The following is a 26851-nucleotide window of genomic DNA, read 5'->3' as shown; positions in this document are numbered from 1 at the left end:
GCCTGCTTCAGATTGTCTCCTTCTCTCCCTGCCCCTCCCCACTAGCGCTCAAAAATAAACATTTGTAAAAAAAAATAAAAAATGAGTTTTCCCCCCTCAAATCTATCCTGACATTTATGACTACCAAGTATCAATGCATTTCTACTCTCAGTTTCCTTCTGAAATTTATTCATTCCTTGGAAACTTACGTGGCTCATTGTTGTTGAAGCAAAGATATGACTTTTTTTTTATTATTATTTTTTTAACGTTTATTTTTGAGACCGAGAGAGACAGAGCATGAACGGGGGAGGGGCAGAAAGAGAGGGAGACACAGAACCGGAAGCAGGCTCCAGACTCTGACCCATCAGCCCAGAGCCCGACGCAGGGCTCGAACTCACGCTCTGTGAGATCGTGACCTGAGCTGAAGTCGGACGCTTAACGACTGAGCCACCCAGGCGCCCCTACATGTTCTTCTTAGGTGGGACTCATGCGTAATTTTCCATGGAAGACAAAGGACAACATTACACACAATATTTAAGAAAATCTAATTCAGATGCTGTTTGTGGTTATAACATTGATGTAAGTTACCATGATAAGTGTTCTGAACATCATTCTTCTCCCTGTATTAAAACAAAATATTCTTGAATGTTACCAATAAAATAATTTGCCAACTGGTCTTTAGGGAAAAAGGTCGCAGTGCAGTAAAACATATTGGTGTGTATTCATCATAGCAATAGTTAGAAGGAGAAAATGCCAGTTGTTGTGGTTTTAATGAAGAAATCCTCACAGATATCAGAAAGAGGATAGCCAACTCTTCCCCCAAATGGGGTAAAATTGTACATACGCATTTTTAAAGAATGATATCAGGCCTGAAAATTATGGAAATCTGTATTCTCGCATCATACTATCAACAAATAATTTTGGAAGGCGTATAGTCTGCATTTTGAACAATGACAATTGGGTGGATTGGAAATGCATGACTTGGTCTGTGTGTGAACTTAACACATTTTAAGAAGACATAATGGTTTTTGACATGTTGACATGGCTGTGTACAGAATGAAATGTTTTCCCACCACCAGTGATAACCTATCTCATTTTATTAAAGGTGGGAAAAGTATGGAAAGGAAAAAGATGTGAAGAGCTCTTTGCAGTGGAGGGAGGGAACCCAAAGTGGCTCCCTTTTCTAACTTCAAAGTCACAGGCAGCTCTTTGGTGGCATCATCTGATAAATGTCACAGAATTAAGAAATTGGCAAACGTGGTGGGTTCCTGAAGATTAAAAGATTAAGTCATGAAGACCACCTTCATGATTTAATTTGAATTCCTGTATCCTACTGAGGACCAGATGCCATTGGATGACGATGATTCCAGTGATTGTCCAGACCTTGATCACTGGCAGTTCAGGAGGGCATGTTGGACAATGCAATCACAGTGTTCTAAAATGTGTTTTTCCTCACCCAAGGTCTTCAGGTCTTAATCTTTCCCTCTCTGCATACAGAATCCTATCTTTTCCTACCATAATTCTCAGTGAGACCCAGAGTTAAGCAGGAAATCTTCCCATTAATTTATGAGAGTTGGGTGCAGGCTTTGGCTCAAGGAGAGGTAACAAGGGTCTCCTCCACAGGAGTTGGGGAGGGTCAGGTCCATGTAGCACACTGTTGCTATGATCCAGCAGAATTTGTGGGCTTCTGTGGGGGCGGGGGGAGGCCCCCTGAAAGCAGGGAAGGGAAATTCAGAGATTGGTTTCCAGGTGGGAGCTCCTGGTTTCTGAATAGCTCCTGACACAAAGGACTAGGAAGTTGGGCCTTTTCTGCATTGAAAAAAAATTTTTTTAATGTTCATTTATTATTGAAAGAGAGAGCGCATAAGCAGGGTAGGAGCAAAGGGTGAGGGAGGCACAGAATCCGAAGCAGGCTCCAGGCTCTGAGCTGTCAGCACAGAGCCCGACGTGGGACTCGAACCCACAAACCGCGAGATCATGACCTGAGCCGAAGTTGGAAGCCCAACCAACTGAGCCACCCAGGTACCCCTGCATTTTAAAGTCCTGCCTGCAAGTGATCAGTTTACAGGTGAAGAGGTTGTGTTGGTGGCTTTATAGGCATTTTCTTCTAATTCAGCTGTGATTTCTCCACAAAGATCTTCTGAGAAAGAAATCTAGAGGATAAGGTGAAAGGTGAAAGAAGAAATGGCCAGTTCTCAGGTAAGCCTTGCATCCAAGGCCAGAGGCTCTGTTGTCTGTTCCTTGGGAAATTTCATGCCTGTAGAAATTGCAGGGCACATGGGTAGCTCAACTCACCTCAAATTTAGAGAATATACTAGAGCCTAATACTGTGTTACCAATTCTCTTACTGCAGAAAGCAGGAAATTCACCTAAGCCAGAAACAGTTCTCCTAATATAACTGAAGTAACATGAGTTCACTCCTTGGTGAATCATAAACTACATGGAGCGGGGGGGTGGGGGGGAGGAATGTCAGACCAAGGAAAATTGATTTACAAGAAATAAGAAGATAGGTGCCTGGGTGGCTCAGTTGGTTAAGCGTCTGACTTCAGCTCAGATCATGATCTCATGCCTTGTGGGTTCGAGCCCTAGGGGTAGGGCTCTGTGCTGACAGCTCAGAGCGTGGAGCCTACTTTGGATTCTGTCTCCTTCTCTCTCTCTGCTCCTCCCCCACTCACACTCTGTGTCTCTCTTTGTCAAAAATAGGCATTAAAAAAAAATAAGATCACAGGGAATACATCCAAAGCAGAGACTCAGAGGAAGTGGGAATGGTTTCCTTTTATTTCGGGTTAGGGTGGATATTTAAAAAGGAGAGGTCATCTATATAGAGGTCAGGATAAGGTTGCACATGAGCCTTAAAAAAACAGTTCTATACATACTTTGTATGTTACATAGTAAATGGATTTGTGCTCCTCCTTGGGTGGAGATTTTAGTATTATAATGAGGTAAAAGGGGTCGTCTGGGTGGCTGAGGCAGCTGAGCATCTGACTTTTGATTTATGCTCAGGTCAGTATCTCACTCCTGAGTTCAAGCCCCAAGTCCAGCTCCACGTTGAGGATGGAGCCTGGTTGGAATTGTTTCTCTGTCTCCCTGCCCCACCCCGACTTGTGTTCTCTCTCTCAAGGAAATAAACATTTATTATTTTTTTAATATGAGATAAAGGTAACTGTCCTCACTCCATGGTTTACTCTCTTGTTCAGCTGCTTAGAAGTACGTCAGGGATTAAGCTCAAATTGGGCCAATCCAAGCTCTTCCTCAGGGTAGTCATGTCCTTTTGTGGGATACTTTTTGTTTCCACCACAGGACACAATGGCATGGAGTGTTTTGTCTTAAGTAAAAGATAAGATAGAAAAAAGAGGTTAGGTAAAGTGTGGGTTTAAGGTCAGTGGGTATAAGCAGGCAAGCAGTGAAGGTCAGGTCTGGGGTTCTAGCTAGTGACATTAACTCCCTCTTGCATCTTAGGTACCATTATGACCTCAGCCTATGGCCACTAGGTAACTATGGTATTTATTGCAGGGGTTGCTGACATTCAGGGATGTGGCCATAGAATTCTCTCAGGAGGAACAGGGATGCCTGAACCATAGTCAGCGGGAATTGTACAGGGATGTGATGTTAAAGAACTATGGACACCTCCTCTTCTTAGGTGAGGATAACTCCTTCCAGACTTCCCAAACAACACTTGGAGTTTTGTTCCTTCTTTTGAAGACTGTCTCTTGGAAGCTTCCTCTTTGCATGAGTGGGATTCAGATGCCTGCAGTCAGAGAAAAAAGTAGGGGTTTGTAGATGTAGAGAAAAATCTTCATGTTTCCTTTTCAGCTTTAGCTTCCCCTTCCTTAGGGTAACATCATCATTTCTGTAGATTAATGGCAATTCTTTTTTTTTTATATGAAATTTATTGTCAAATTGGTTTCCATACAACACCCAGTGCTCATACCAAAAGGGATACCCTCAATACCCATCACCCACCCTCCCCTCCCTCCCACCCCCATCAACCCTCAGTTTGTTCTCAGTTTTTAACAGTCTCTTATGCTTTGGCTCTCTCCCACTCTAACCTCTTTTTTTTTTTTTTTTTTTCCTTCCCCTCCCCCATGGGTTTCTGTTAAGTTTCTCAGGATCCACATAAGAGTGAAACCATATGGTATCTGTCTTTCTCTGTATGGCTTATTTCACTTAGCATCACCCTCTCCAGTTCCATCCACGTTGCTACAAAAGGCCATATTTCATTCTTTCTCATTGCCACGTAGTATTCCATTGTGTATATAAACCACAATTTCTTTATCCATTCATCAGTTGATGGACATTTAGGCTCTTTCCATAATTTGGCTATTGTTGAGAGTGCTGCTATAAACATTGGGGTACAAGTGCCCCTATGCATCAGTACTCCTGTATCCCTTGGGTAAATTCCTAGCAGTGCTATTGCTGGGTCATAGGGTAGGTCTATTTTCAATTTTCTGAGGAACCTCCACACTGCTTTCCAGAGCGGCTGCACCAATTTGCATTCCCACCAACAGTGCAAGAGGGTTCCCGTTTCTCCACATCCTCTCCAGCATCTATAGTCTCCTGATTTGTTCATTTTGGCCACTCTGACTGGCGTGAGGTGATATCTGAGTGTGGTTTTGATTTGTATTTCCCTGATAAGGAGCGACGTTGAACATCTTTTCATGTGCCTGTTGGCCATCCGGATGTCTTCTTTAAAGAAGAGTCTATTCATGATTTCTGCCCATTTCTTCACTGGGTTCTTTGTTTTTCGGGTGTGGAGTTTGGTGAGCTCTTTATAGATTTTGGATACTAGCCCTTTGTCTGATATGTCATTTGCAAATATCTTTTCCCATTCCATTGGGTGCCTTTTAGTTTTGTTGGTTGTTTCCTTTGCTGTGCAGAAGATTTTTATCTTCATAAGTTCCCAGTAATTCACTTTTGCTTTTAATTCCCTTGCCTTTGGGGATGTGTCGAGTAAGAGATTGCTACGGCTGAGGTCAGAGAGGTCTTTTCCTGCTTTCTCCTGTAGGGTTTTGATGGTTTCCTGTCTCACATTCAGGTTCTTTATCCATTGTGAGTTTATTTTTGTGAATGGTGTGAGAAAGTGGTCTAGTTTCAACCTTCTGCATGTTGCTGTCCAGTTCTCCCAGCACCATTTGTTAAAGAGACTGTCTTTTTTCCATGGGATGTTCTTTCCTGCTTTGTCAAAGATGAGTTGGCCATACGTTTGTGGGTCTAGTTCTGGGGTTTCCATTCTATTCCATTGGTCTATGTGTCTGTTTTTGTGCCAATACCATGCTGTCTTGATGATGACAGCTTTGTAGTAGAGGCTAAAGTCTGGGATTGTGATGCCTCCTGCTTCGGTCTTCTTCAAAATTACTTTGGCTATTCGGGGCCTTTTGTGGTTCCATATGAATTTTAGGATTGCTTGTTCTAGTTTCGAGAAGAATGCTGGTGCAATTTTGATTGGGATTGCATTGAATGTGTAGGTAGCTTTGGGTAGTATTGACATTTTGACAATATTTATTCTTCTAATCCATGAGCAGGGAATGTCTTTCCATTTCTTTAAATCTTCTTCAATTACCTTCATAAGCTTTCTATAGTTTTCAGCATACAGATCTTTCACATCTTTGGTTAGATTTATTCCTAGGTATTTTATGCTTCTTGGTGCAATTGTGAATGGGATCAGTTTCTTGATTTGTCTTTCTGTTGCTTCATTGTTAGTGTATAAGAATGCAACTGATTTCTGTACATTGATTTTGTATCCTGCAACTTTGCTGAATTCATGTATCAGTTCTAGCAGACTTTTGGTGGAATCTATCGGATTTTTCATGTATAATATCATGTCATCTGCAAAAAGCGAAAGCTTGGCTTCATCTTTGCCAATTTTGATGCCTTTGATTTCCTTTTGTTGTCTGATTGCTGATGCTAGAACTTCCAGCACTATGTTAAACAACAGCAGTGAGAGTGGACATCCCTGTCGTGTTCCTGATCTCAGGGAAAAAGCTCTCAGTTTTTCCCCATTGAGGATGATGTTAGCTGTGGGCTTTTCATAAATGGCTTTTATGATCTTTAAGTATGTTCCTTCTATCCCGACTTTCTCGAGGGTTTTTATTAAGAAAAGGTGCTGGATTTTGTCAAAGGCCTTTCTGCATCGATTGACAGGATCATATGGTTCTTCTCTTTTTTTTTTGTTAATGTGATGTATCACGTTGATTGATTTGCGAATGTTGACCCAGCCCTGCAGCCCAGGAATGAATACCACTTGATCATGGTGAATAATTCTTTTTATATGCTGTTGAATTCGATTTGCTAGTATCTTATTGAGAATTTTTGCATCCCTATTCATCAGGGATATTGGCCTGTAGTTCTCTTTTTTTACTGGGTCTCTCTCTGGTTTAGGAATCAAAGTAATACTGGCTTCATAGAATGAGTCTGGAAGTTTTCCTTCCCTTTCTAATTTTGGAATAGCTTGAGAAGGATAGGTATTATCTCTGCTTTAAACATCTGGTAGAACTCCCCTGGGAAGCCATCTGGTCCTGGACTCTTATTTGTTGGGAGATTTTTGATAACCAATTCAATTTCTTCGCTGGTTATGGGTCTGTTCAAGCTTTCTGTTTCCTCCTGATTGAGTTCTGGAAGAGTATGGGTGTTTAGGAATTTGTCCATTTCTTCCAGGTTGTCCAATTGGTTGGCATATAATTTTTCATAGTATTCCCTGATAATTGTTTGTATCTCTGAGGGATTGGTTGTAATAATTCCATTTTCATTCATGATTTTATCTATTTGGGTCATCTCCCTTTTCTTTTTGAGAAGCCTGGCTAGAGGTTTGTCAATTTTGTTTATTTTTTCAAAAAACCAACTCTTGGTTTCGTTGATCTGCTCTACAGTTTTTTTAGATTCTATATTGTTTATATCTGCTCTGATCTTTATTATTTCTCTTCTGCTGGGTTTAGGCTGCCTTTGCTGTTCTGCTTCTATTTCCTTTAGGTGTGCTGTTAGATTTTGTATTTGGGATTTTTCTTGTTTCTTGAGATAGGCCTGGATTGCAATGTATTTTCCTCTCAGGACTGCCTTGCTGCGTCCCAAAGCGTTTGGATTGTTGTATTTCCATTTTCGTTTGTTTCCATATATTTTTTAATTTCTTCTCTAATTTTCTGGTTGACCCACTCATTCATTAGTAGGGTGTTCTTTAACCTCCATGCTTTTGGAGGTTTTCCAGACTTTTTCCTGTGGTTGATTTCAAGCTTCATACAATTGTGGTCTGAAAGTATGCATGGTATAATTTCAATTCTTGTAAACTTATGAAGGGCTGTTTTGTGACCCAGTATATGATCTATCTTGGAGAATGTTCCATGTGCACTTGAGAAGAAAGTATATTCTGTTGCTTTGGGATGCAGAGTTCTAAATTATCTGTCAAGTCCATCTGATCCAATGTATCATTCAGGGCCCTTGTTTCTTTATTGACCGTGTGTCTAGATGATCTATCCATTTCTGTAAGTGGGGTGTTAAAGTCCCCTGCAATTACCACATTCTTATCAATAAGGTTGCTTATGTTTATGAGTAATTGTTTTATATATTTGGGGGCTCCGGTATTCAGCGCATAGACATTTATAATTGTTAGCTCTTCCTGATAGATAGACCCTGTAATTATTAGATAATGCCCTTCTTCATCTCTTGTTACAGCCTTTAATTTAAAGTCTAGTTTGTCTGATATAAGTATGGCTACTCCAGCTTTCTTGTGGCTTCCAGTAGCATGATAAATAGTTCTCCATCCCCTCACTCTCAATCTGAAGGTGTCCTCAGATCTAAAATGAGTCTCTTGTAGACAGCAAATAGATGGGTCTTGTTTTTTTATCCATTCTGATACCCTATGTCTTTTGGTTGGCGCATTTAATCCATTTACATTCAGTGTTATTATAGAAAGATACGGGTTTAGAGTCATTGTGATGTCTGTATGTTTTATGCTTGTAGTGATGTCTCTGGTACTTTGTCTCACAGGATCCCCCTTAGGATCTCTCTTGTAGGGCTGGTTTAGTGGTGACAAATTCCTTCAGTTTTTGTTTGTTTGGGAAGACCTTTATCTCTGCTTCTATTCTAAATGACAGACTTGCTGGATAAAGGATTCTCGGCTGCATATTTTTTCTGTTTAGCACACTGAAGATATCGTGCCAATCCTTTCTGGCCTGCCAAGTTTCAAAAGAGAGATCAGTCACGAGTCTTATAGGTCTCCCTTTATATGTGAGGGCACGTTCATCCCTTGCTGCTTTCAGAATTTTCTCTTTATCCTTGTATTTTGCCAGTTTCACTATGATATGTCGTGCAGAAGATCGATTCAAGTTACGTCTGAAGGGAGTTCTCTGTGCCTCTTGGATTTCAATGCCTTTTTCCTTCCCCAGTTCAGGGAAGTTCTCAGCTATTATTTCTTCAAGTACCCCTTCAGCACCTTTCCCTCTCTCTTCCTCCTCTGGGATACCAATTATGCGTATATTATTTCTTTTTAGTGTATCACTTAGTTCTCTAATTTTCCCCTCATACTCCTGGATTTTTTTATCTCTCTTTCTCTCAGCTTCCCCTTTTTCCATAACTTTATCTTCTAGTTCACCTATTCTCTCCTCTGCCTCTTCAATCTGAGCCGTCGTCGTTTCCATTTTGTTTTGCATTTCGTTTAAAGCGCTTTTCAGCTCCTCATGACTGTTCCTTAGTCCCTTGATCTCTGTAGCAGGAGATTCTCTGCTGTCCTCTATACTGTTTTCAAGCCCAGCGATTAATTTAATGACTATTATTCTAAATTCACTTTCTGTTATATTATTTAAATCCTTTTTGATCAGTTCATTAACTGTTGTTATTTCCTGGAGATTCTTCTGAGGGGAATTCTTCCGTTTGGTCATTTTGGATAGTCCCTGGAGTGGTGAGGACCTGCAGGGCACTTCCCCTGTGCTGTGGTGTATAACTGGAGTTGGTGGGCGGGGCCGCAGTCCGACCTGATGTCTGCCCCCAGCCCACCTCTGGTGTCACAGTCAGACTGGTGTGTGCCTTCTCTTCCCCTCTCCTAGGGGCGGGATTCACTGTGGGGTGGCGTGGCCCTCTGGGCTACTTGCACACTGCCAGGCTTGTGGTGCTGGGGATCTGGCATATTAACTGGGGTGGGTAGGCAAGGTGCACAGGGGCAGGAGGGGCAGGCTTAGCTCACTTCTCCTTAGAGGATCCACTTCAGGAGGGGCCCTGTGGCAGGGGGAGGGAGACAGATCCGCTGCCGGAGGTTTGGCTCCACTGCTGGAGGTTTGGCTCCGCAGAAGCACAGAGTTGGGTGTTTGCACGGAGCAAGCAAGTTCCTTGGCAGGAACTGGTTCCCTTTGGGATTTTGGCTGGGGGATGGGCAGGGGAGATGGCGCTGGCAAGCGCCTTTGTTCCCCGCCAAGCTGAGCTCTGTCGTCCGGGGGCTCAGCAACTCTCCCTCCCTTTGTCCTCCAGCCTTCCCGCTTTCTGAGCAGAGTTGTTAACTTATGACCTCCCAGACGCTAAGTCGCACTTGCTGTTGGAACACAGTCCGTCCGGCCCCTCCGCTTTTGCCAGCCAGACTCAGAGGCTCTGTTTGGATTAATGGCAATTCTAAAAAAAAATGTTTTAAGTTTATTTTGAGAAAGAGCAGAGGAAGAGCAGAGAGAGGGGTAGAGGGAATCCTAGGCTGGCTCCATGCTGTAAGCATAGAGCCCCATGCTGGGCTCAAACTCAGGAACCATGAGATCATGACTTGAACAGAAACCATGTGTCAGATGCATAACCCACCAAACCACCCAGGCACTGTACTTAGTGGCAATCTAAACACTGAGTGGAATCAAGTGGTATTTCTCACATTTTAAATACCAGTTTCTACTCCTTGATGTAGTGGTAGTACTAGGAAGTGGAGGTCAAGATCTGAACTTCAGAAATCCCTCCTGCATGTTCTAAAGGGGTTGTTGGGCAACAGCATTTGGGAAATCACTGTCTAGAATTATACAATGTTCTTTATTTTCTCCTGAACACAATAATGGATTGAAAGTTAGAATCTCCATCAATACTCATATTCCTTTATTAAAAACAAAAATATTTATTTCTTTTGAGAGAGAGCACAAGCAGGAAAGGAGCAGAGAGAAAGAGAATCCCAAACATGCTCCTCACTGTCAGCAAAGAGCCCAACTTGGTCTTGATGAGATCCTGAGATCCTGAGACCAGGAGACCATGACCCAAGCTTAGATCAAGGGTCAGATGCTAAACCGACTGAGCCATTCATTTGTCTCAAATGTTCCTTTTTTTCTAATAAACAGGTCATATTGTGTCAAAACTAGACCTGGTCATCATTTTGGAACAAAAGAAGGAGTCTTGGAATGTGAAGCAAAAAGAGAGAGTAGCCACTCATCTGGGTAGGTGGTAATGAATGAAGCAGATGACAGGGGTGAGATCCAAATGTAAAGTAGGAAGATGGAAGTTAAAATGTCACTTGAGTAGTTCTCCTTGAATGGAAATTAGTAACATAATACTGACATAACACATAATATAATACAAATTTGTAACATAATACATTTTTAATGTATTTTCAGTGTTTATTCATACAATTTTTTTTAATTTTTTTTTTAACGTTTATTTATTTTTGAGACAGAGATACAGAGCATGAACAGGGGAGGGGCAGAGAAAGAGGGAGACACAGAATCCAAAACAGGCTCCAGGCTCTGAGCCGTCAGCACAGAGCCCGACGCGGGGCTTGAACTCACGGACAGTGAGATCATGACCTGAGCCAAAGTCAGAGTCGGACGATTAACCGACCGAGCCACCCAGGGCCCCCTATTCATAAAATTTTTAATTAGAGCATTTTATAGTTGATTTTACTGAATATTCTTTACTTTTATTGTCAATGGAAGCATGCCAAGAAATCAAAATGCTTGCTTTTCATGGTTACGCAGTTTAAAATTACAGTAATATAGAAGGTTTCCTTTTAAAAATTCATCTTATGTAGTATTTTGGGGTTGTTATTCTGATTTTATAATCCCATAACAATGTGGTTCCTTTTGGTGGGAACTTTCACAACATTAGTTGTAATTAAATTTCTGCCTGTGAATTTTGTTACAGGCAATTTTCATGTCACTACATTTTAAGACAGGATGAGTTTAACTCAAATGTAAATCAACTTTATGCCCTTCACCCATAAAATTATGCATTTGCCTGAATAAATACCACCCATGCATAATTTGAGACACATGTTTTTCATTTCTTTCCTGGTTAGTGTTCAGTTTACATCATATCATGTCTAGATGAGTTGCATCTAGTTATTGGTGAATTTATGTTTTCTCTGCATGAGAGAAACCCTTTTTGTGAATTGAGAGTAATATTTAAACATTTTATATCACTGTATCAAGTTTAGATATTATATTTTATCCTTAATTCTGGTATTATACCCATGGCATGCTTTGATACCATTCTCATTAGCTTTTGTGTCCTCTGTATATATTTTCATTGTGGTTACCCAAGAGACTACTTAAAACATCTTAAACTAACAAACCAGTGTGAACTGATAGCGTCCATTACATGCAAAATTCTTCTACTTATCATCTCCACCCGTGTACCCACTTGACAAATATGACTAATTCTATTCTTTATGTTGTATACTTTATTACCTAGATTAATGATCTTTATGCTTTTATTAAAAAAAATGCTAGCAGAAATGAAAGTGACATGTGCTACCCAATTACAACACTAAAGATATCTGTAATTGTGTAACTCTTTACATTTAGCAGAGAGCATATGTTGTCATATGGTTTCATTTACCGTTTAGAATCCTTTGATTTCAACTAAAAGGACTTCCTTGAACATTTCTATAGGAGAGGTCTACTGGTAAACCTGGGCATGGTTTCACTTGGAAAAGACTTCATTTCTACATCCATGAAAAATTACTTTTGCCAGGTAGAGTATTCTTGGTGGATATTTTTTATCTTTCAGTACTTGAATACATTGTCCCATGTACTTCCTCCTATCAGGTCTACTGAGAATCCCACTCATAATCTTAAAAGAGCTCTCTTGTAGAAGATGAGCTGCTTTTGTCATGGTGTTTAACAATTCATCATTTATCATCATGACTTTTGATAGGTTAATTAAAGTGTGTCACTGTGTTCATATCTTGACACATATCCTTTGAATTTACTGAGCTTGTTGGTCTCTTCTTTCCACGTACATGGGAACCACAAGCCTTTAGTTCTTCATATGATTTCTTTCTCCTCTCCTCTCCGTATGGGGAATGAGACTTGTTGGTGACCCATGAGTCCCTAGACTCTGTTCTTTTCCACATTTTTCTTTGGTTCTCTTAGTAGTTAATTTAAAACAAGGGGTCTTAAGGTTGTCTGGTTCTTTCTTCTGCTTGATTAAGTCTGTTGCTGTCCCGTTAGTGTATTTTTAAATTCAGTAATTGTATTCCTCAGCTCCTAATTTTGGGTTGTTGGTTTGTCTCTTTGGATTTTCATTTTGGTCATGCATAGTTTTCTGATATTATTTCATTACCTACCTCTTTCTTCTTCTTCCTACATGAGCATCTTTAGGATACATTTTTTTTTTGTTTAAGATTTTATTTTTAACTCATCTCTACATGCAATGTGGGGATATAACTCAGAACCCTGAGATCAAGAATCACACCCTGCACTGACTTAACCAGCCAGGTGCCTCATTTATGATTATTTTTTTGACATCTTTGTCAGACAATTAATAGTTCCTTATTAATTTAGGGTCAGTTTTGAAGATGCACTTTATTACTCTGATTGCAATGCATTTTACATTTTCTTTGTATACTTTGTGATCTCTCGATTTGGGAGTTAAAAAAAATCCTCTGGGCATGGGCTTATGAAGTTGCTTTGTAGAGGAAAACACAAATAATAGTAATTCTGGCATCTGTCACACATTTTGGCCATTTGTAATGTCTGAGTTTTTTAAATTTCCAAGTTTGAGAAAATGTAGTTACTTGAGAATGTATGACACCTTCCTTTTTCTGATTGCGTTCACCTCTGTACCTTCTGTTGTTTGAACAGATAGTCACATTTTATCTGAGCAGCTACCATGGTGCATCCAGTGGGTCCTCTCATTCCTTCAGCTTTGTATGTCCTGCATGATAAACAAGTTCTTCACGCAGCTGCAAACAAGCCAGATCATTATTCAGGTCACTTATGGTTTCTCTCCTTAGAGGAGGTAAGAGTTTTCTCACGGTCTTTCCACGGAGTGCCAGAGAGGGTGAACAGCAGTTGTGGGCAAGTTTCACCAATGTTCATTGTCTCTTTGATGTGGCTCTTCTCCATTTTTACTTTTCTGGGTATGCTGTGTTCTCCTAACCAGCTTCTGGGGCATTCCAAAGGTAATTTGGTCCACTTTGATTTCATGGAAGAGCAAAGTGCTGGTATTTCCTATTTCTCCATTCTGCTGATGTCCTGTGATGGGAACTAATTTTTTACATTAGCATTTTAATGTATGTTTGTGTGAGTTTAGTGAGTGGGAAAACTTCTTTTATATTTTGTAGTTGTGTCTCTCCATAACACCCTATGCTTGTTGGCAATGATTGGCAAAACAAGATTCATTCCTTACACCTAATTTGGGTAGATCTGGAGGCTGTGGCTCTGAGTATTTACACTTAGACAGTGGTAAGGGTAGAAAGGATGTTATGATGGTTATAACAAAAGTGGCCAAATCACCACAATGAAATCCTTACTATCAGGAGAGATCAATAATATAAAAACTTGGCGGGGGGGGGGGGGGCAACATTAAGTCAGTTATATTTTCACAACACTGTCTTTGAATGAAAGGATCCAAATCCATTTTTGAAACATCTGTATTCTCTGAAAGGACATTTGGAAGTTCTGGAAAGTCACCTAGTCCATGCTAAAAGTAATCATTCAAACCACTTCATATAGAACATTGGTTTAATCATTCACTGAAACATTTCTGAAGGTTAGATATTTAACAATGAAGATAATTCTGAATGGGATGGATTTAACAAGTCTTTTTTGAAGGGTTCTTGATTCCTTCCACCAACACATCATCACTTTTTGTTCCAAAGTCTTTTAATTTTGACAAACATGGTTAGATATTTATTTTAAACATGAGTATTATGTGATACTATTGAACAATTTGAAACAAGTTTTCATGTGTTGTTAGGAAAATCTTCAGTGAGTAGTCGATCTTCCATAATTACCAAAGATTTTATAATGGAAACAGAGTTTACCAATTCAACGAATCTGGGAAAAAATGTTAATCCCAACACCAGAGAATCAGTCTTAAATAATAAGGATGGGAAAGTCTTTTATGAAAGTTCAAATATTAGTATACATCATTGTATCCTTGTTGGAAAGAAAACCTAGAAATGTAGTAACTGTGGCAAAACTTTTAACTTGTCTTCAAAATTTGCTCAACAGCAGAGATTTTATAATGGGAAGAATGCTCTTACAAATAAAATGTGGCAAAGATGCTAACTACCACACAAAACTTAACAAACATAAGTTTATAAATAGCTGGGAGAAGGCTACAAATGTAAAATAAAATGTGACAAAGCCTTTAAGCAGAATTATAAAGTTTGTGAACATCAGAGAGTACTGGAGAAAACCTTAAAATGTAAGGACTGTGTGCACCTGGGTGGCTCACTTGGTTGAACTTCTCACATAAGCTCAGGTGACAGTCTCACAATTTGTGAGCTCAAGTCCCACATCAGGCTTTGTGTTGTCAGTGCAGAGCCTACTTCAGATCTTCTGTCTCCCTCCTACCCACCTCTGTCTGTCCATCTCCTGCTCTTGCTCTCACTCTCAAAAATAAACATTTACAAAATAAAATATAAAGAAATGTAATGAATGTGGCATACCATTTAACTCATAATCAAAACTATTCAACAGAAGATAGCAAATCCTGGGGTGGTACCTTACAAAAGTGAAGAATATTGGCAAAGTCTTTATGGAAAGCATACTGGATAGAAACCCTAGAAATGTAAAAAAAAAAAAAAATGATGGCAGACCTTTGTTTTTGAAATACACTTGAGTACAAAATACAGTCTTGCCTTTTCTTGTAGAGAGAGGGAGAGGGGCAGAGGGAGAAAAAGAGAAAATCCTAAGCAGGCTCCATGCTCAATGCAGAGGTCCATGTGGGGTTCAATCCCATGGCCATAGGATCGTGACCAAGCCAAAATCAAGAGTCAGACACTCGACTAACTGAGCACCTCAGGCACCCCCTAAAATAGTCTTTATAAAGGATAAAAACAGAAAGATGTAAACAATCAGCAAACTATGTAGTAGAAAGCTGTATCTATATAAAATCTGAATTCACAGCAGAAAGCATAAGTAAATACTAGTTTTCAGACATGATTCAAAATCAGAGTATTTATTACATAGAAGAATGAAAACTTAAAACACTCAGATCAATTATACGTTAGCCTTGGACAATGCAATTGTTAGGGGCACTAACCCCTTCACAATTAAAAATCTGTGTGTAATGTCTGAGTCTGCAAAACTTAAAACCATACCTACTTTTATATGGAAATAGTATATTGTTGACTAGAAGACTTACCTAGAATATTAAGTCAATTATCACATTCTTTGCATGCTATCTGTATTATATATGATATTTTTATAATAAAATAAGGTTGAGAATAGAAAATACTAAGAAAATCAAACCAAAGAGGAAACATGTTTTCGGTACTGTATTTTATATATATATATATATATATATATATATATATATATATATATATATACACACACACACACACACATACATATATATTCACATATATATATATATGTGTGAATAAGTGGACCCACAGTGTTCAAACCCATGTTATTCAATGGTCAGCTGTATCTTTTTAATGTTTATTTTGAGAGGAAGGGATGGGCAGAGAATCCTAAGCCTTCTCTGCACTGTCAGCACAGAGCCTGAAGCATAGCTCAATTTCACAACCTGAGATCATGACCTGAGCTGAAACCGAGAGTCAGACCCTTAAATGACTGAGCCACCCAGGGGCCCTGGCAACTGTGTTTGTTAATATGCATGAAAGTATTAAGGAGGGGATGGATGTCTGGAGAGGGATAGTTATTATCAGTGTGTCTCTCATTTTTTTGTTTTTTTTTTTTTTACTATAAGAGTATTTGCAATAGGCATATTAATAATTTTACTCTTAAATCATCTCATGCTATGGCTTTATTTGTGTGCATGCAAAGTGATTTGATTGTTGCTGTCTCACACATAGGCTCTTATACGATGTGGCATTCATACCTACTTTTTGATGGAAGATTCAAGAGGCTGTCATGTACAATGTATGAAGAAAGTCTACCTGAAGATGCTGTTTGTTGTTGATGTACAAAAGTGATGTAAGTCGGCATGAAGTAAGTGTTCAGGGCATCATTCTTTGCATTAAAGTAAGACAGAGATACGGTCTAATTTTAAATAGTTTTGCCACTTGCTGTTTGAGAAGACACTAGCAATTCATTAAAATCTGGCTGTATTTTCATAATAGCCATTCATAGAAGAACGTTTGTTACAGGGTTGACATAAAGAAATTTTCATAGATACTTGAGGAAAGTACAGCTAACTTTCCCATAAGAGCACAAGATATTGTAAATCCACATTTACTCAATAATTAGCCTCAGTGTGAAAAACATGGGAAGTACAAGTCACAGATCATTATATCAGGAATAAGAATGGTTCTTGAATGCTGGTGATGGGTATTTTGACCAAGGATCCTACAGTGATCTTGCAGTGGTTTGTTTAGTGAGTTTTTGAACTTATTATTTTAATAAATAACAGTGAATGGATTTTACTGTGTGATCAGTGATCTGTAATAGATGAACTATTGTCCTACACCAACCTTAGCTGGCCCCACGTTCATCAAGGCTGCAGGTAAACAGATAGTAACACAAAACACACTTGACTCTTGAATCTCACGGCCTTGAACTGTGTGTCCACTTACAGTCAGATGTATTTACAGTATAGTATTATATTTTATCTTCCTTCTGATGTTCTTAGCATCTTCTTTTGTTGAGCTTATTTTATTGCAGGAATACCATATTTAACACCTATAAAATAAATTATATATTAATTGACTCTTTGATAAGGTTTCTTGTCAACAATAGACTATTAAAATGAATTGTTAGGGAGTCAAAGTTATACATGGATTTCAACAGCATGGGAGGTGGGTACACCTGGGTATACAGGTGGGTACACAGGGTCACCTGTGCTTGTTAAATCAGTGGAATGAAGCATTAAATGAGTTTTGCCTGTTCCTCTTCTACTTACTAGATCAATAATGTTTTTATAGAAAGATACTGTGCTATAGGCACTATGAGAAAGAGGAACATCATCTTTGAGAGAAAAAAAAAGGGACAGGATATCAATCAGCATGAGGACTAGGGCTTCTATTAAAACTCCCAGTCCATCTGTTTTGCAGTGGAGAAATCCCACAATGTTTCAGGAACGCTGGAGAATATCATTAAATTAGGAAAGGACACCAAAAGGAGATCATAGTTTTCCAAGCATTGTACATCAGGTAATCTCTCATGTCAGGATCTCTGGCCCAAGCTTTTGTGATTGAGCTGATAAGAATTCAAAGAGGAGCTTCTGAAAGTCTCTGATCACTCATGAAAGACAAAGCTCAAATACATTATTATAGTTAAAAGATATGGGTGCTATATTGGGCTCGGTAATTGAATAAAACAGATGCTATCCATTTATTTTATCTTATTTTATTATTTTATTTTACATTTTATTTTGAGAGAGAGAGAAGACACTTGGGAGAGGGCCAGAAAGAGGAAGAGAGAGAATCCCAAGCAGGTTCCATGCTGTCAGTGCAGAGCCTGATGCAGCGCTCAAACACATGAACTGTGAGATCCAGACCTGAGCAGAAATCAAGAGTTGGACACGTAAGTGACTGATTCACTCAGATGCCCCTACGTTTATATTTAGATTACGATTTACATACTTAATCTGGACATTTATTTCAATGCAGTTATTATGCCCTTTTAAAATCATTAGGCACTTGACACCAACGTGATCCATTATAGTAGGTTTAAGAACTTCATTTTCTCTCTGCCACATCCCTCTACCATAAGGTTAATAGTTTTTTTCTCATTTAATATTAAGTACCTTAGGAGGATTTACTACAAGAGGATATTCATTCTAGAAACTCCCTTCCATGTTTTCACTTTGTTTTGAGTCTGCCTTGGAAAATGAGGTCTCTCTCCTGTTTTTGTTGAAGATAGTGGTGTTTGAAGTGGAGATTGTATTTCAGTCAGGGCTCAGTCCTACAAGTTTCCATTTTATTTCACACTCCTATCACAGACACAATCTTCATTATCACTGCTCTGTTGTTTCAGAGAAAGAAAACATGCACCATATATGTTCCACTGCCTTCAAATTGTAAAATATAATTCAGTACAAAAGATATGAGACAAAAACTTTAAGTGTTAAAGGAGACTCACAAAAAATAGCTATTTTGGTTAAATAGGGTATGTGCTTGTCTCTGTGGTGTGTTTGCAAGACACTATAACTTTCTTTTACAAATAGATTTCTAAATTTTATGCCCCTGAAAACATTTCTTAGTTTCCATGCCAATGAAAAAAATTTTTACTCTATTACCTCTATTCTTTTTTATTCAATATGTAATTTTCATATTTTATATTGTATATTCACTTCTTTTAGTTGATCAGTTGTGTGGTGTAAATGTGTTTGCATTACCATGTCAGTTTGAAGCCTGCTGTGAACCTTCTTTTAGGGTTGTCTTTGTATAGTAGTCTGTGTGTTCCTCTTAGATGAATTCAAAGTCAGACTTGCTGGGGTAAAACTTAAGCTCTACTATTTCTCAAGTTTTGCCAAGATTTTATTAAAAGATGAAGAACAATTCTGTTCTCATAGGTTAGTGTAGACTCATGGGTGAATTTATGAAAAACTGTTAGAATGGTCTGTAGTGTGTAGTAAATGTTCAGTAAGAATTGTTGTTTCTGTTCTTGTTAGAAGTTGTAATTTTTTAATGTTTATTCATTTGTGTGAGAGAGAGAGAGAGGGAGAGAGAATGAGAATGAGCAGGGAAGGGGGGGGGAGGAGAGAAAGAGACACAGAATCTGAAGCAGGCTCCAGACTCTGAGCTGTCAGCACAGAGCCTGATATGTGGCTCAAAACCACAAACCCTAGGATCATGACCTGAGCTGAAGTTGGACCCTTAACCAACTGAGCCACCAGGCACTCCTCCATTTTATCACCCATTTTTTAAAAGTATTGATCCTTTTTAATGTTTATTTAGTTTGCAAGTGGCTGAGGGTAGACAGAGAGGGAGAAAGAGAATTCAAGCAGGCTTCATGCTCAGCCCAGAACCTGATTTGGGACTTAATCTCATGACCATGAGATCATGACCTGAGCTGAGATCAAGAGAGGGACACTTAACTGAGTCACACAGGCTCCCCAAAAGTATGGCTTCTGAACTGAAGATGTTGACATCCATTGAAGCTAATGAGAAATGTGAAAAACTCAGACCTCACCCAGAAATCCCAATCAAAATATGAATTTTAACAAGAGTTTTAGTTCATTGCCATACACATTAGCATTAGAGACATACATGTGTAGCTTTCAATGGAAAGAACACTTTCCATTGTTCTATGCCTGTCTTTACGTCTGTAATACATTATTTGATAACTGTGGCTTCCTAGTATGTTTTAAATCAGGAAGTGTGGTGCTACCAATGTACTCTTTTTTTTTTTTCATGAATATTCTCATTATGTGATATCCCGTTAATCAATATGAATGTTAGGATGGGTATTGATCTTTCTGCCTAAGATGTCATTGGGATTTTGATAGAGATTGCATTAAATATATAACATTGAGTAGTATTGACAGCTCAGTAGTGATTTTTTTGGGGGGTAGGTGGGGGAGAGACACAGAGTCTGAAGCAGGGTCCAGGCTCTGACGTGTCAACACAGAGTCTCAACAAAGAACCTGAACAGAACTTGAACCCGCAAACCATGAGATCATGACCTGAGGCAAAGTCAGACACTTAACCAAGTAAACCAGCAGGCACTCCAATAGCTCAGTAGTGTTAAGTGTTCCTATGCAGGAACATGGATATGGTTCCACTTATTTTTCTTTCAATCCTGCACAATATTTTATAGTTTTCATCACAGTAGCTGTGACCTCTATCAAGGTGATAAACCATATACACTTTATTCTTTGTAATGCTATTGTAAATCTATCTTTATTTTGGGATTGTTGTTTGTTGCATAGAAACAGTTAATTTTTAAGTCTTGGGTTTGTATTTCCAACTTTGTAAAATTTGTGTGAGTTTTAACAGGTTTTTTAAAGCAAGGATTCTTCAGAAAAGAGGATGATGGAGGTGATATGGGAGGACCCTAGGCTTATCACATCCCAAAACACAACTAGGTGACTGTCAAATCATCATTAATATCCCAAAAAGAAACCTGAAGATTGACAGAGGAACTACCCAACTAATGAGAGAGAAGTAGCACGTCAAAGACTGTAGGCAGTTCAGAGACATGGCTTAGAGAGAAACAGATTGTACTGCTATGGAGGGCAGAGAACTGAGGTTGCAGAGAAAGAGAAGCACAAGGAGGCTATTTCCCCAAAGCCAGTGGCTTGGGAAACAAGAGGAGTTGAACTTTGTGAGTTCTTTGAACCAGCATGGCTTAATGCCTAGAGTTTTAAAGGTGAGCTGTAGATAGGAGGGCACTGCACTACTCCTGGAGAGAAGGCAGGCATACAATCTGTGTATGTGTTTTGGGGGGGGAGGGGCAGATAGGTTAGAAACAGTGATCTGAAGATCACTGGGGGACACACAAGGGTGAGATTATTCACTGTTCTATGAGCACTTCCCTCAATGGCAGCATTCACTGAGATGTCTGAGAACAAAGGAGCTGAGTGGCACCATTTTTCCCCCACCCTTCATCATGAACACAGAGCTACCTGAGTGAAGTAGCTCAATGGGGAGACTGGTTCTCTAAGTTGCTTACACCAAGTCCTACCACCCTGTGCTGTGGTTGCAGTGTCCTTCTCAGTGAAGCTTGCCTCAGGCCCAGCAAGGTCAGCCCCTCTCCAGGAGACTTGCATAAGCCCCTGACCATACCATGTCTCCTGACCAGACAGTTCTGCAGGGCCTCAGTGCTGGTGGAGTTGGTGTCAGGTCTGATTTCACAAAGAGACCTCAGCACACTTAGTGAACACTAACCACATTCAGGCCAGGCACAAAACACTGTCCACAGCAGGCAAGGAGAGCATCTGCAGATCAGTGGTCTGCAGTGAGGAGAAAAATGCAATAAACAAGATTAGAAATTGACTTGATGCAATGAACAGGCTGGAGGAAGCAGAGGAATAAATTAGTGACCTAGAAGACAAAATAGAAAAATTTTGTACCATGAAAATAGACTTAGGAACTCAATGACTCCATCAAAATTAATGACATTCTTATTATAGGAGCTCCAGAGTAAGAAAAGGAACAGAAATTTAAGAAATAATAGAAAACATCCTTATTCTGGTGAAGTAAACAGACATCCACATACAGGAGGCACAGAATGAGCAAAAAGCAGGCTGCCACGGAGACATATTTGAATTAAATTTGCAAAATATGGTGACATAGAAAAAAATCTTAAGGGGCGCCTGGGTGGCGCAGTCGGTTAAGCGTCCGACTTCAGCCAGGTCACGATCTCGCGGCCCGTGAGTTCGAGCCCCGCGTCGGGCTCTGGGCTGATGGCTCGGAGCCTGGAGCCTGTTTCCGATTCTGTGTCTCCCTCTCTCTCTGCCCCTCCCCCGTTCATGCTCTGTCTCTCTCTGTCCCAAAAATAAATAAAAAACGTTGAAAAAAAAAATTAAAAAAAATCTTAAAAGCAAAAGAAAAGCAGTCTTTACTTGCAAGGGAAGACAAGAACCATATGGCTAGCTAGAGATTTCTCAATAGAAACTTGGGAAGCAAGAAAGGAATGGCATAATATTTTCAATGGGCTAAATGGGAAAAATATGCAGCTGCGAACTCTATCTAACAAGGCCATCATTCAGAATGGAAGGAGAGATAAAGAGATTCCCAGATAAGCAAAATCTAAAGGAATTCATCCCCACTGAAACAGCTCTGCAAGAACTGTTAAAGGGACTTTTTGAGTGCAATGAAAACACCAAAAGTGACAAAGACTAGAGAGGATCAGAAAAAAATCTCCAGAAATATTGACACAAGTAATAAAATGGCAATAAGCCCATATCTATCAATAATTACTTTGAATGAAAAAAGTACTATACATTTCCATCAAAACACATAGGTGTCTGAATGGACTTAAAAAATCCAGACCCATGTATATGCTGCTGAGGAGAGACTCAATTTAGACCTGAAGACACTTACAGATTGAAAAGGTGAGAGAAACATTTATCATGCAAATGGAGGTCAGAAGAAAGAGTAACAATAATTATGATGGACAAACCGGACATTTTTGTTCTTGTGTTTATACTGCTTTGCTATCAGGGTAATGTTGCCCTCATAGAATGATTTTGAACATCTTCCCTCTATTCCAGTACTTGTAAGATTTGGATGAAGATCATTATTTATCTTTGTGTGTGTGTGTTTGTATGTGCGTGTGTTAGGATTGACCAATGAAGGCATGTGGTCTTGGGCTTTTTTGTGCTGGGAGGGTTTTTATTCCAAATTCAACTTTCATTCTTGTGGTCTAAGAAGAGTTCCTGTTTCTTGGGTTTAAGATTCATATTTCAATCTTGGTAACGTAAGCATTTTATCTATTTTTTCCCTAAGTTATCTGATTAGTTTATAGTAATCTGTTATCACATGATATACTGTTGGGGGTATTGTGTCATTTTTTCTTCCATTTTTCATTTGGATTTTTAGTTTTCTTTCCTGTTTTCTTAGTTAACTCATTGCCTATTATGCTTATTTTAAAAACTGGTCATCACTTTCAATGTTATTTGTTTATTTTATTTGTCACTTATTTATTATTTTCCTTGTTATTTCCTTCCTCTACTAAATTTTACCTATAGTTTTTTATTTTCTCTAGTTCGTTGTGATGTAATGTTACAAAAACAAAAGTGAGGGGCTCCTGGGTGGCTCAGTCAGTTTTGTGTCTGACTATTGATTTCAGCTCAGGTTATGATCTCATTGTTCATGAGTTCAAGCCCTAAGTCAGGCTCTGTGCTGCCAGTGTAGAGCCTTCCTGGGATTCTCGGTCTCTCTCTCTCTCTCTCTCTCTTTCTCTCTGCCCCTCCTCTGCTCTTTCTCTCCACCTCTTACTCTCTCAAACATTGAAACAAAAGAAAAATGTTGAAATTAACAACTTGATTCAAGCATTGATAGAATAAAAATTTGAAAATGGAGTGTTTACTAGATAAAATTAGCAGAAATAGTAATACAAGTGATGACCAAAACAAAGCAAAAACATAAAAAATATAACAATAAGGATTCTGTAGGAGTTCTATAGATCAATCATCTGTAAACAGAAATCATTTTGTTTTTTCTCTTCTGTTTTTGATGCCTTTAATGTATTTTTTTTCTTGCCTAATTGTTCTGAATAGGCTATCCAGTGCTATGTTGAATGGAAGTAGTGAAGTCACTTCATTACCTTGTTTCTGATCATACAGGAGAAGCTTCTAGTGTTTTACTATTGAATATGTGAGATTTCAGCTTTCCAACATTCATGGCCTTTATTAAGTTGCTGTTGTTTCCTTCTATTCCTGCTTTATTGAATGTTTTTAATCACGAAATTGTGTCCAATATGCTCACTTCCTGTTGTGCATCGATTAATACGATCATGCCATTTTTGATCTTCATTCTGTTAAGGCACAGGCTTACACTCATAGTTTTCCATATATTGAAACACCCTTGAATTTCAAGAAGATTTCCTACTTGCTAATGATTTAAAATATTTTTAAAATTTAATTTGCTTTGTTCTATTGTGGACTTTCCATGAATATTTCCCACAGGTAGCAGTTTGTACTCTTCTTTACTTGTGATGTCTTCCTTTGCTTTGATAACCTACTAATGCTGGGGTCACAGACAGTGTGTTCTTAATCTCCCTTCTTTTTCCTTCTTGGAAATGTTTGAAGAGATTTGAAGTACTTTCTCATAATTACTTGTTCAATCTACCTAGTAGTTAAAGATCAGTTGAGATTTTTAAAAATATTTCTTCATGAGAGAGTCTAGGTACGTTCTATGTTTTTGACATTTATACCCATTTTTCACTATCTGTTTCTTGGTATGTAATTCTCTATTGTTACCTCTTCTAATTATATTTATTTCTATGATATCAGTTATACTGTGTCTGCCTTCACTTCTGATTGTAATTGGTCTCTCATTATTTAGTTAATGGTTTGCCAATTTTGTTCATTTGTTCTGAAAATGAACTCTATTGTTGATATTTTCCTGGTTTTGCTATATCCAATATTGTTCATTTTCGTTTTTTGTTTAAATTTCCTTCCTTGTGGTGTTTTGGGCTCCTGTTGTATTTTCCTGAGTATTTGAGGTATAAGAAAATGATTTGTGCTATACCACAACAATACCACAGCATTATCTATTAGGCTATGTGGTCACTAAGTTGTGTGCAAGATTATGTGTCTATGGAGGAATAATGTCCTGATGATTGCTTCTCAGCCACCTTGCTGACATTCTGATTTTAAGGTTGTATATTAGAAGTTGTCAGCACATCCTCTGAGAATAAGAAGTAGAATGATTTTACTTTTCGTTATTTGGTATCTTTCAGCTGTATCTTCACATGGCACCCTGAACTTCCTGCCCTCAAGACTGTCTTATCATCAGTGAATGAATACTGGAGAGAAACCTTACAAATTCAAAGAATGTGGTAAAACTTTATGGCTTATCACTAAACGAACATAGGAGAATCCATACTGGGGGAAAAACTTACCAAACTAAAGAATGTGGCAAGGCTTTTAACAGTCACTCAAACCATATTCAACATAAAAGAATTCATACTAAAGAGAAACCTTATAAATGTAAAGAATGTGGCAAGGCCTTTGTCCACCACTCAAACTTTAATCGACATCACAGAATTCATATGGGACAGAAACCTTATAAATGTGTACAGTGTGGTAAGTTTTGTTGTTTTTTTTTTTTAAGTTTATTTATTTTTGCAGAGAGAGAGAGAGAGAGAGAGAGAGAGAGAGACAGAGCATGAGTGAGGGAGGGGCAGAGAGAGAGGGAGACACAGAATCTGAAACAGGCTCCAGGCTCTGAGCTGTCAGAACAGAGCCCGATATGGGGCTCGAACTGGTGGACAGTGAGATCATGACCTGAGCTGAAGTTGGATGCTCAACTGACTGAGCTACCCAGGTGCCCTGAATGTGGTAAGGTTTTTAGCAATCACTCAAACCATATTTCACATCAAAGAATTCATATTGAAGAGAAACCTTACAAATGTAAAGAATATGGCAAGGCCTTTAAGAGCCACTCACACCTTACTCACTGTCATAGAATTCATACTTTTCCCATGTAAAGAATGTGGCAAGACCTTTAAGAGCCACTCACACCTTACTCAACATCACAGAATTCTTACTATGGAGAAACCCTACAAATGTAAATAATGTAGTAAATCCTTTAAAACCCAAACCTTAAAATAAATTTAAAATTTTTAAATAATTAGTAAATAAATAAATAAATAAACCCAAACCTTATAAAAGTAAAGAATGTGGCAAGGCTTTTACCATAATTTAAACCTTATTAGAAATCAAAGGATTGATACTCAAGAGAAACCTTACAAAGGTAAAGAATGTGACAAGGTCTTGAAGAGGCACTGAACTCTTACTTGACATCACAGAAGTCATACTGAGGTGAAACCAAATACATGTAAAGGATGTTCCAAAACCTTGACCTACCACTCAAGCCTTACTCAACTATCACAAAATTTGTAGTGAAGAGAATTCTTAGCAAAGTGAAGAACTTGAGAAGTCCTTTAATCACAGTTCCATCTTTACTCATTATCCTAGAATTCATATTGGAGCGAACCTTACAAATTTTAAGATTGACAGTATTTGTAAGAACAGCTCAACCCTACTCCAGATTAGAAAATTCATTTTGGAGAATAATGATACACATAAAAACTGTGTTAAGTCTTTAGGCAATGTAAACCCTGATTACTTATCAGAAAATGCATATTGGAGATGGTGTTACAAATATAAAGAATTTGGCAAGCCCTTTAATTTATGTTCAAGTCTCATTCAACACCACAGGATCCATACTCAAATAGAATACTATATATGTGAAAAATGTGGTAAGGCCATGAAATGACATTTTCAATCCATGAAATGAAACAATATCCATATCATAGAAGTTTCAGAAGAAGTAGAGTCAGAGAAAGGCAGGAGATTACCTGAAAAAATAACTGCTGAGAATTTCCCTAATCTGGGGAAGCAAACAGGCATCCAAGTCCAAGAGGCACAGAGAACTCCCTTCAAAATCAACAAAAACAGGCCAACACCACAACATATCATAGTGAAACTGGCAAAATGCAAAGAGAATACTGAAAGCAGCTAGGGACAAACAGGCCTTAACCTACAAGGGTAGACACCTGAGGGAGTATCAGACATGTCCACTGAAACTTGGCAGGTCAGAAGGAAGTGGCAGGAAATACTCAATGTGCTAAATAGGAAAAATATGCAGCCAAGAATCCTTTATCCAGCAAGGTGTTATTTGAATAAGGGAGATTAAGTCTTTTCCAGACAAAAACTAAACAGAAATTCATGACCACTAAACCAGCTGTGCAGGAGATCTAAAGCGTGACTGAGTGGAAAGCAGCCAAGAATATAAAGGACCAGAGATATCATCACAAACATGAAACCTTAGATAACATAACAGACACTAAATCCATATCTTTCAATAATCACTCAATGTAAATGGACTAAATAT

At 38.7% G+C, this 26851-nt stretch overlaps 1 protein-coding gene across 1 annotated transcript; it reads left to right on the top strand.

The window, feature by feature from the left end:
* Positions 1 to 2163: 2163 nt before the first annotated feature.
* LOC109260583 (KRAB domain-containing protein 5-like) lies at positions 2164 to 16325 on the top strand. Its single transcript, XM_053906467.1, has 5 exons — positions 2164 to 2178; positions 3493 to 3619; positions 10263 to 10390; positions 13005 to 13161; positions 16196 to 16325. Exons 1-3 carry the CDS (start codon positions 2164 to 2166, stop codon positions 10367 to 10369), a joined length of 249 nt encoding a protein of 82 aa, XP_053762442.1. The 3' UTR covers positions 10370 to 10390; positions 13005 to 13161; positions 16196 to 16325.
* Positions 16326 to 26851: the final 10526 nt, after the last annotated feature.

The sequence above is a fragment of the Panthera pardus genome, unplaced genomic scaffold (assembly GCF_024362965.1).
Source record: "Panthera pardus isolate Hobbes unplaced genomic scaffold, ASM2436296v1 HiC_scaffold_18, whole genome shotgun sequence".
Taxonomy (NCBI): Eukaryota; Metazoa; Chordata; class Mammalia; order Carnivora; family Felidae; genus Panthera; species Panthera pardus.
Note: the sequence above shows the minus strand (reverse complement) of the source record. Positions and strands in the feature narration are given on the sequence as shown.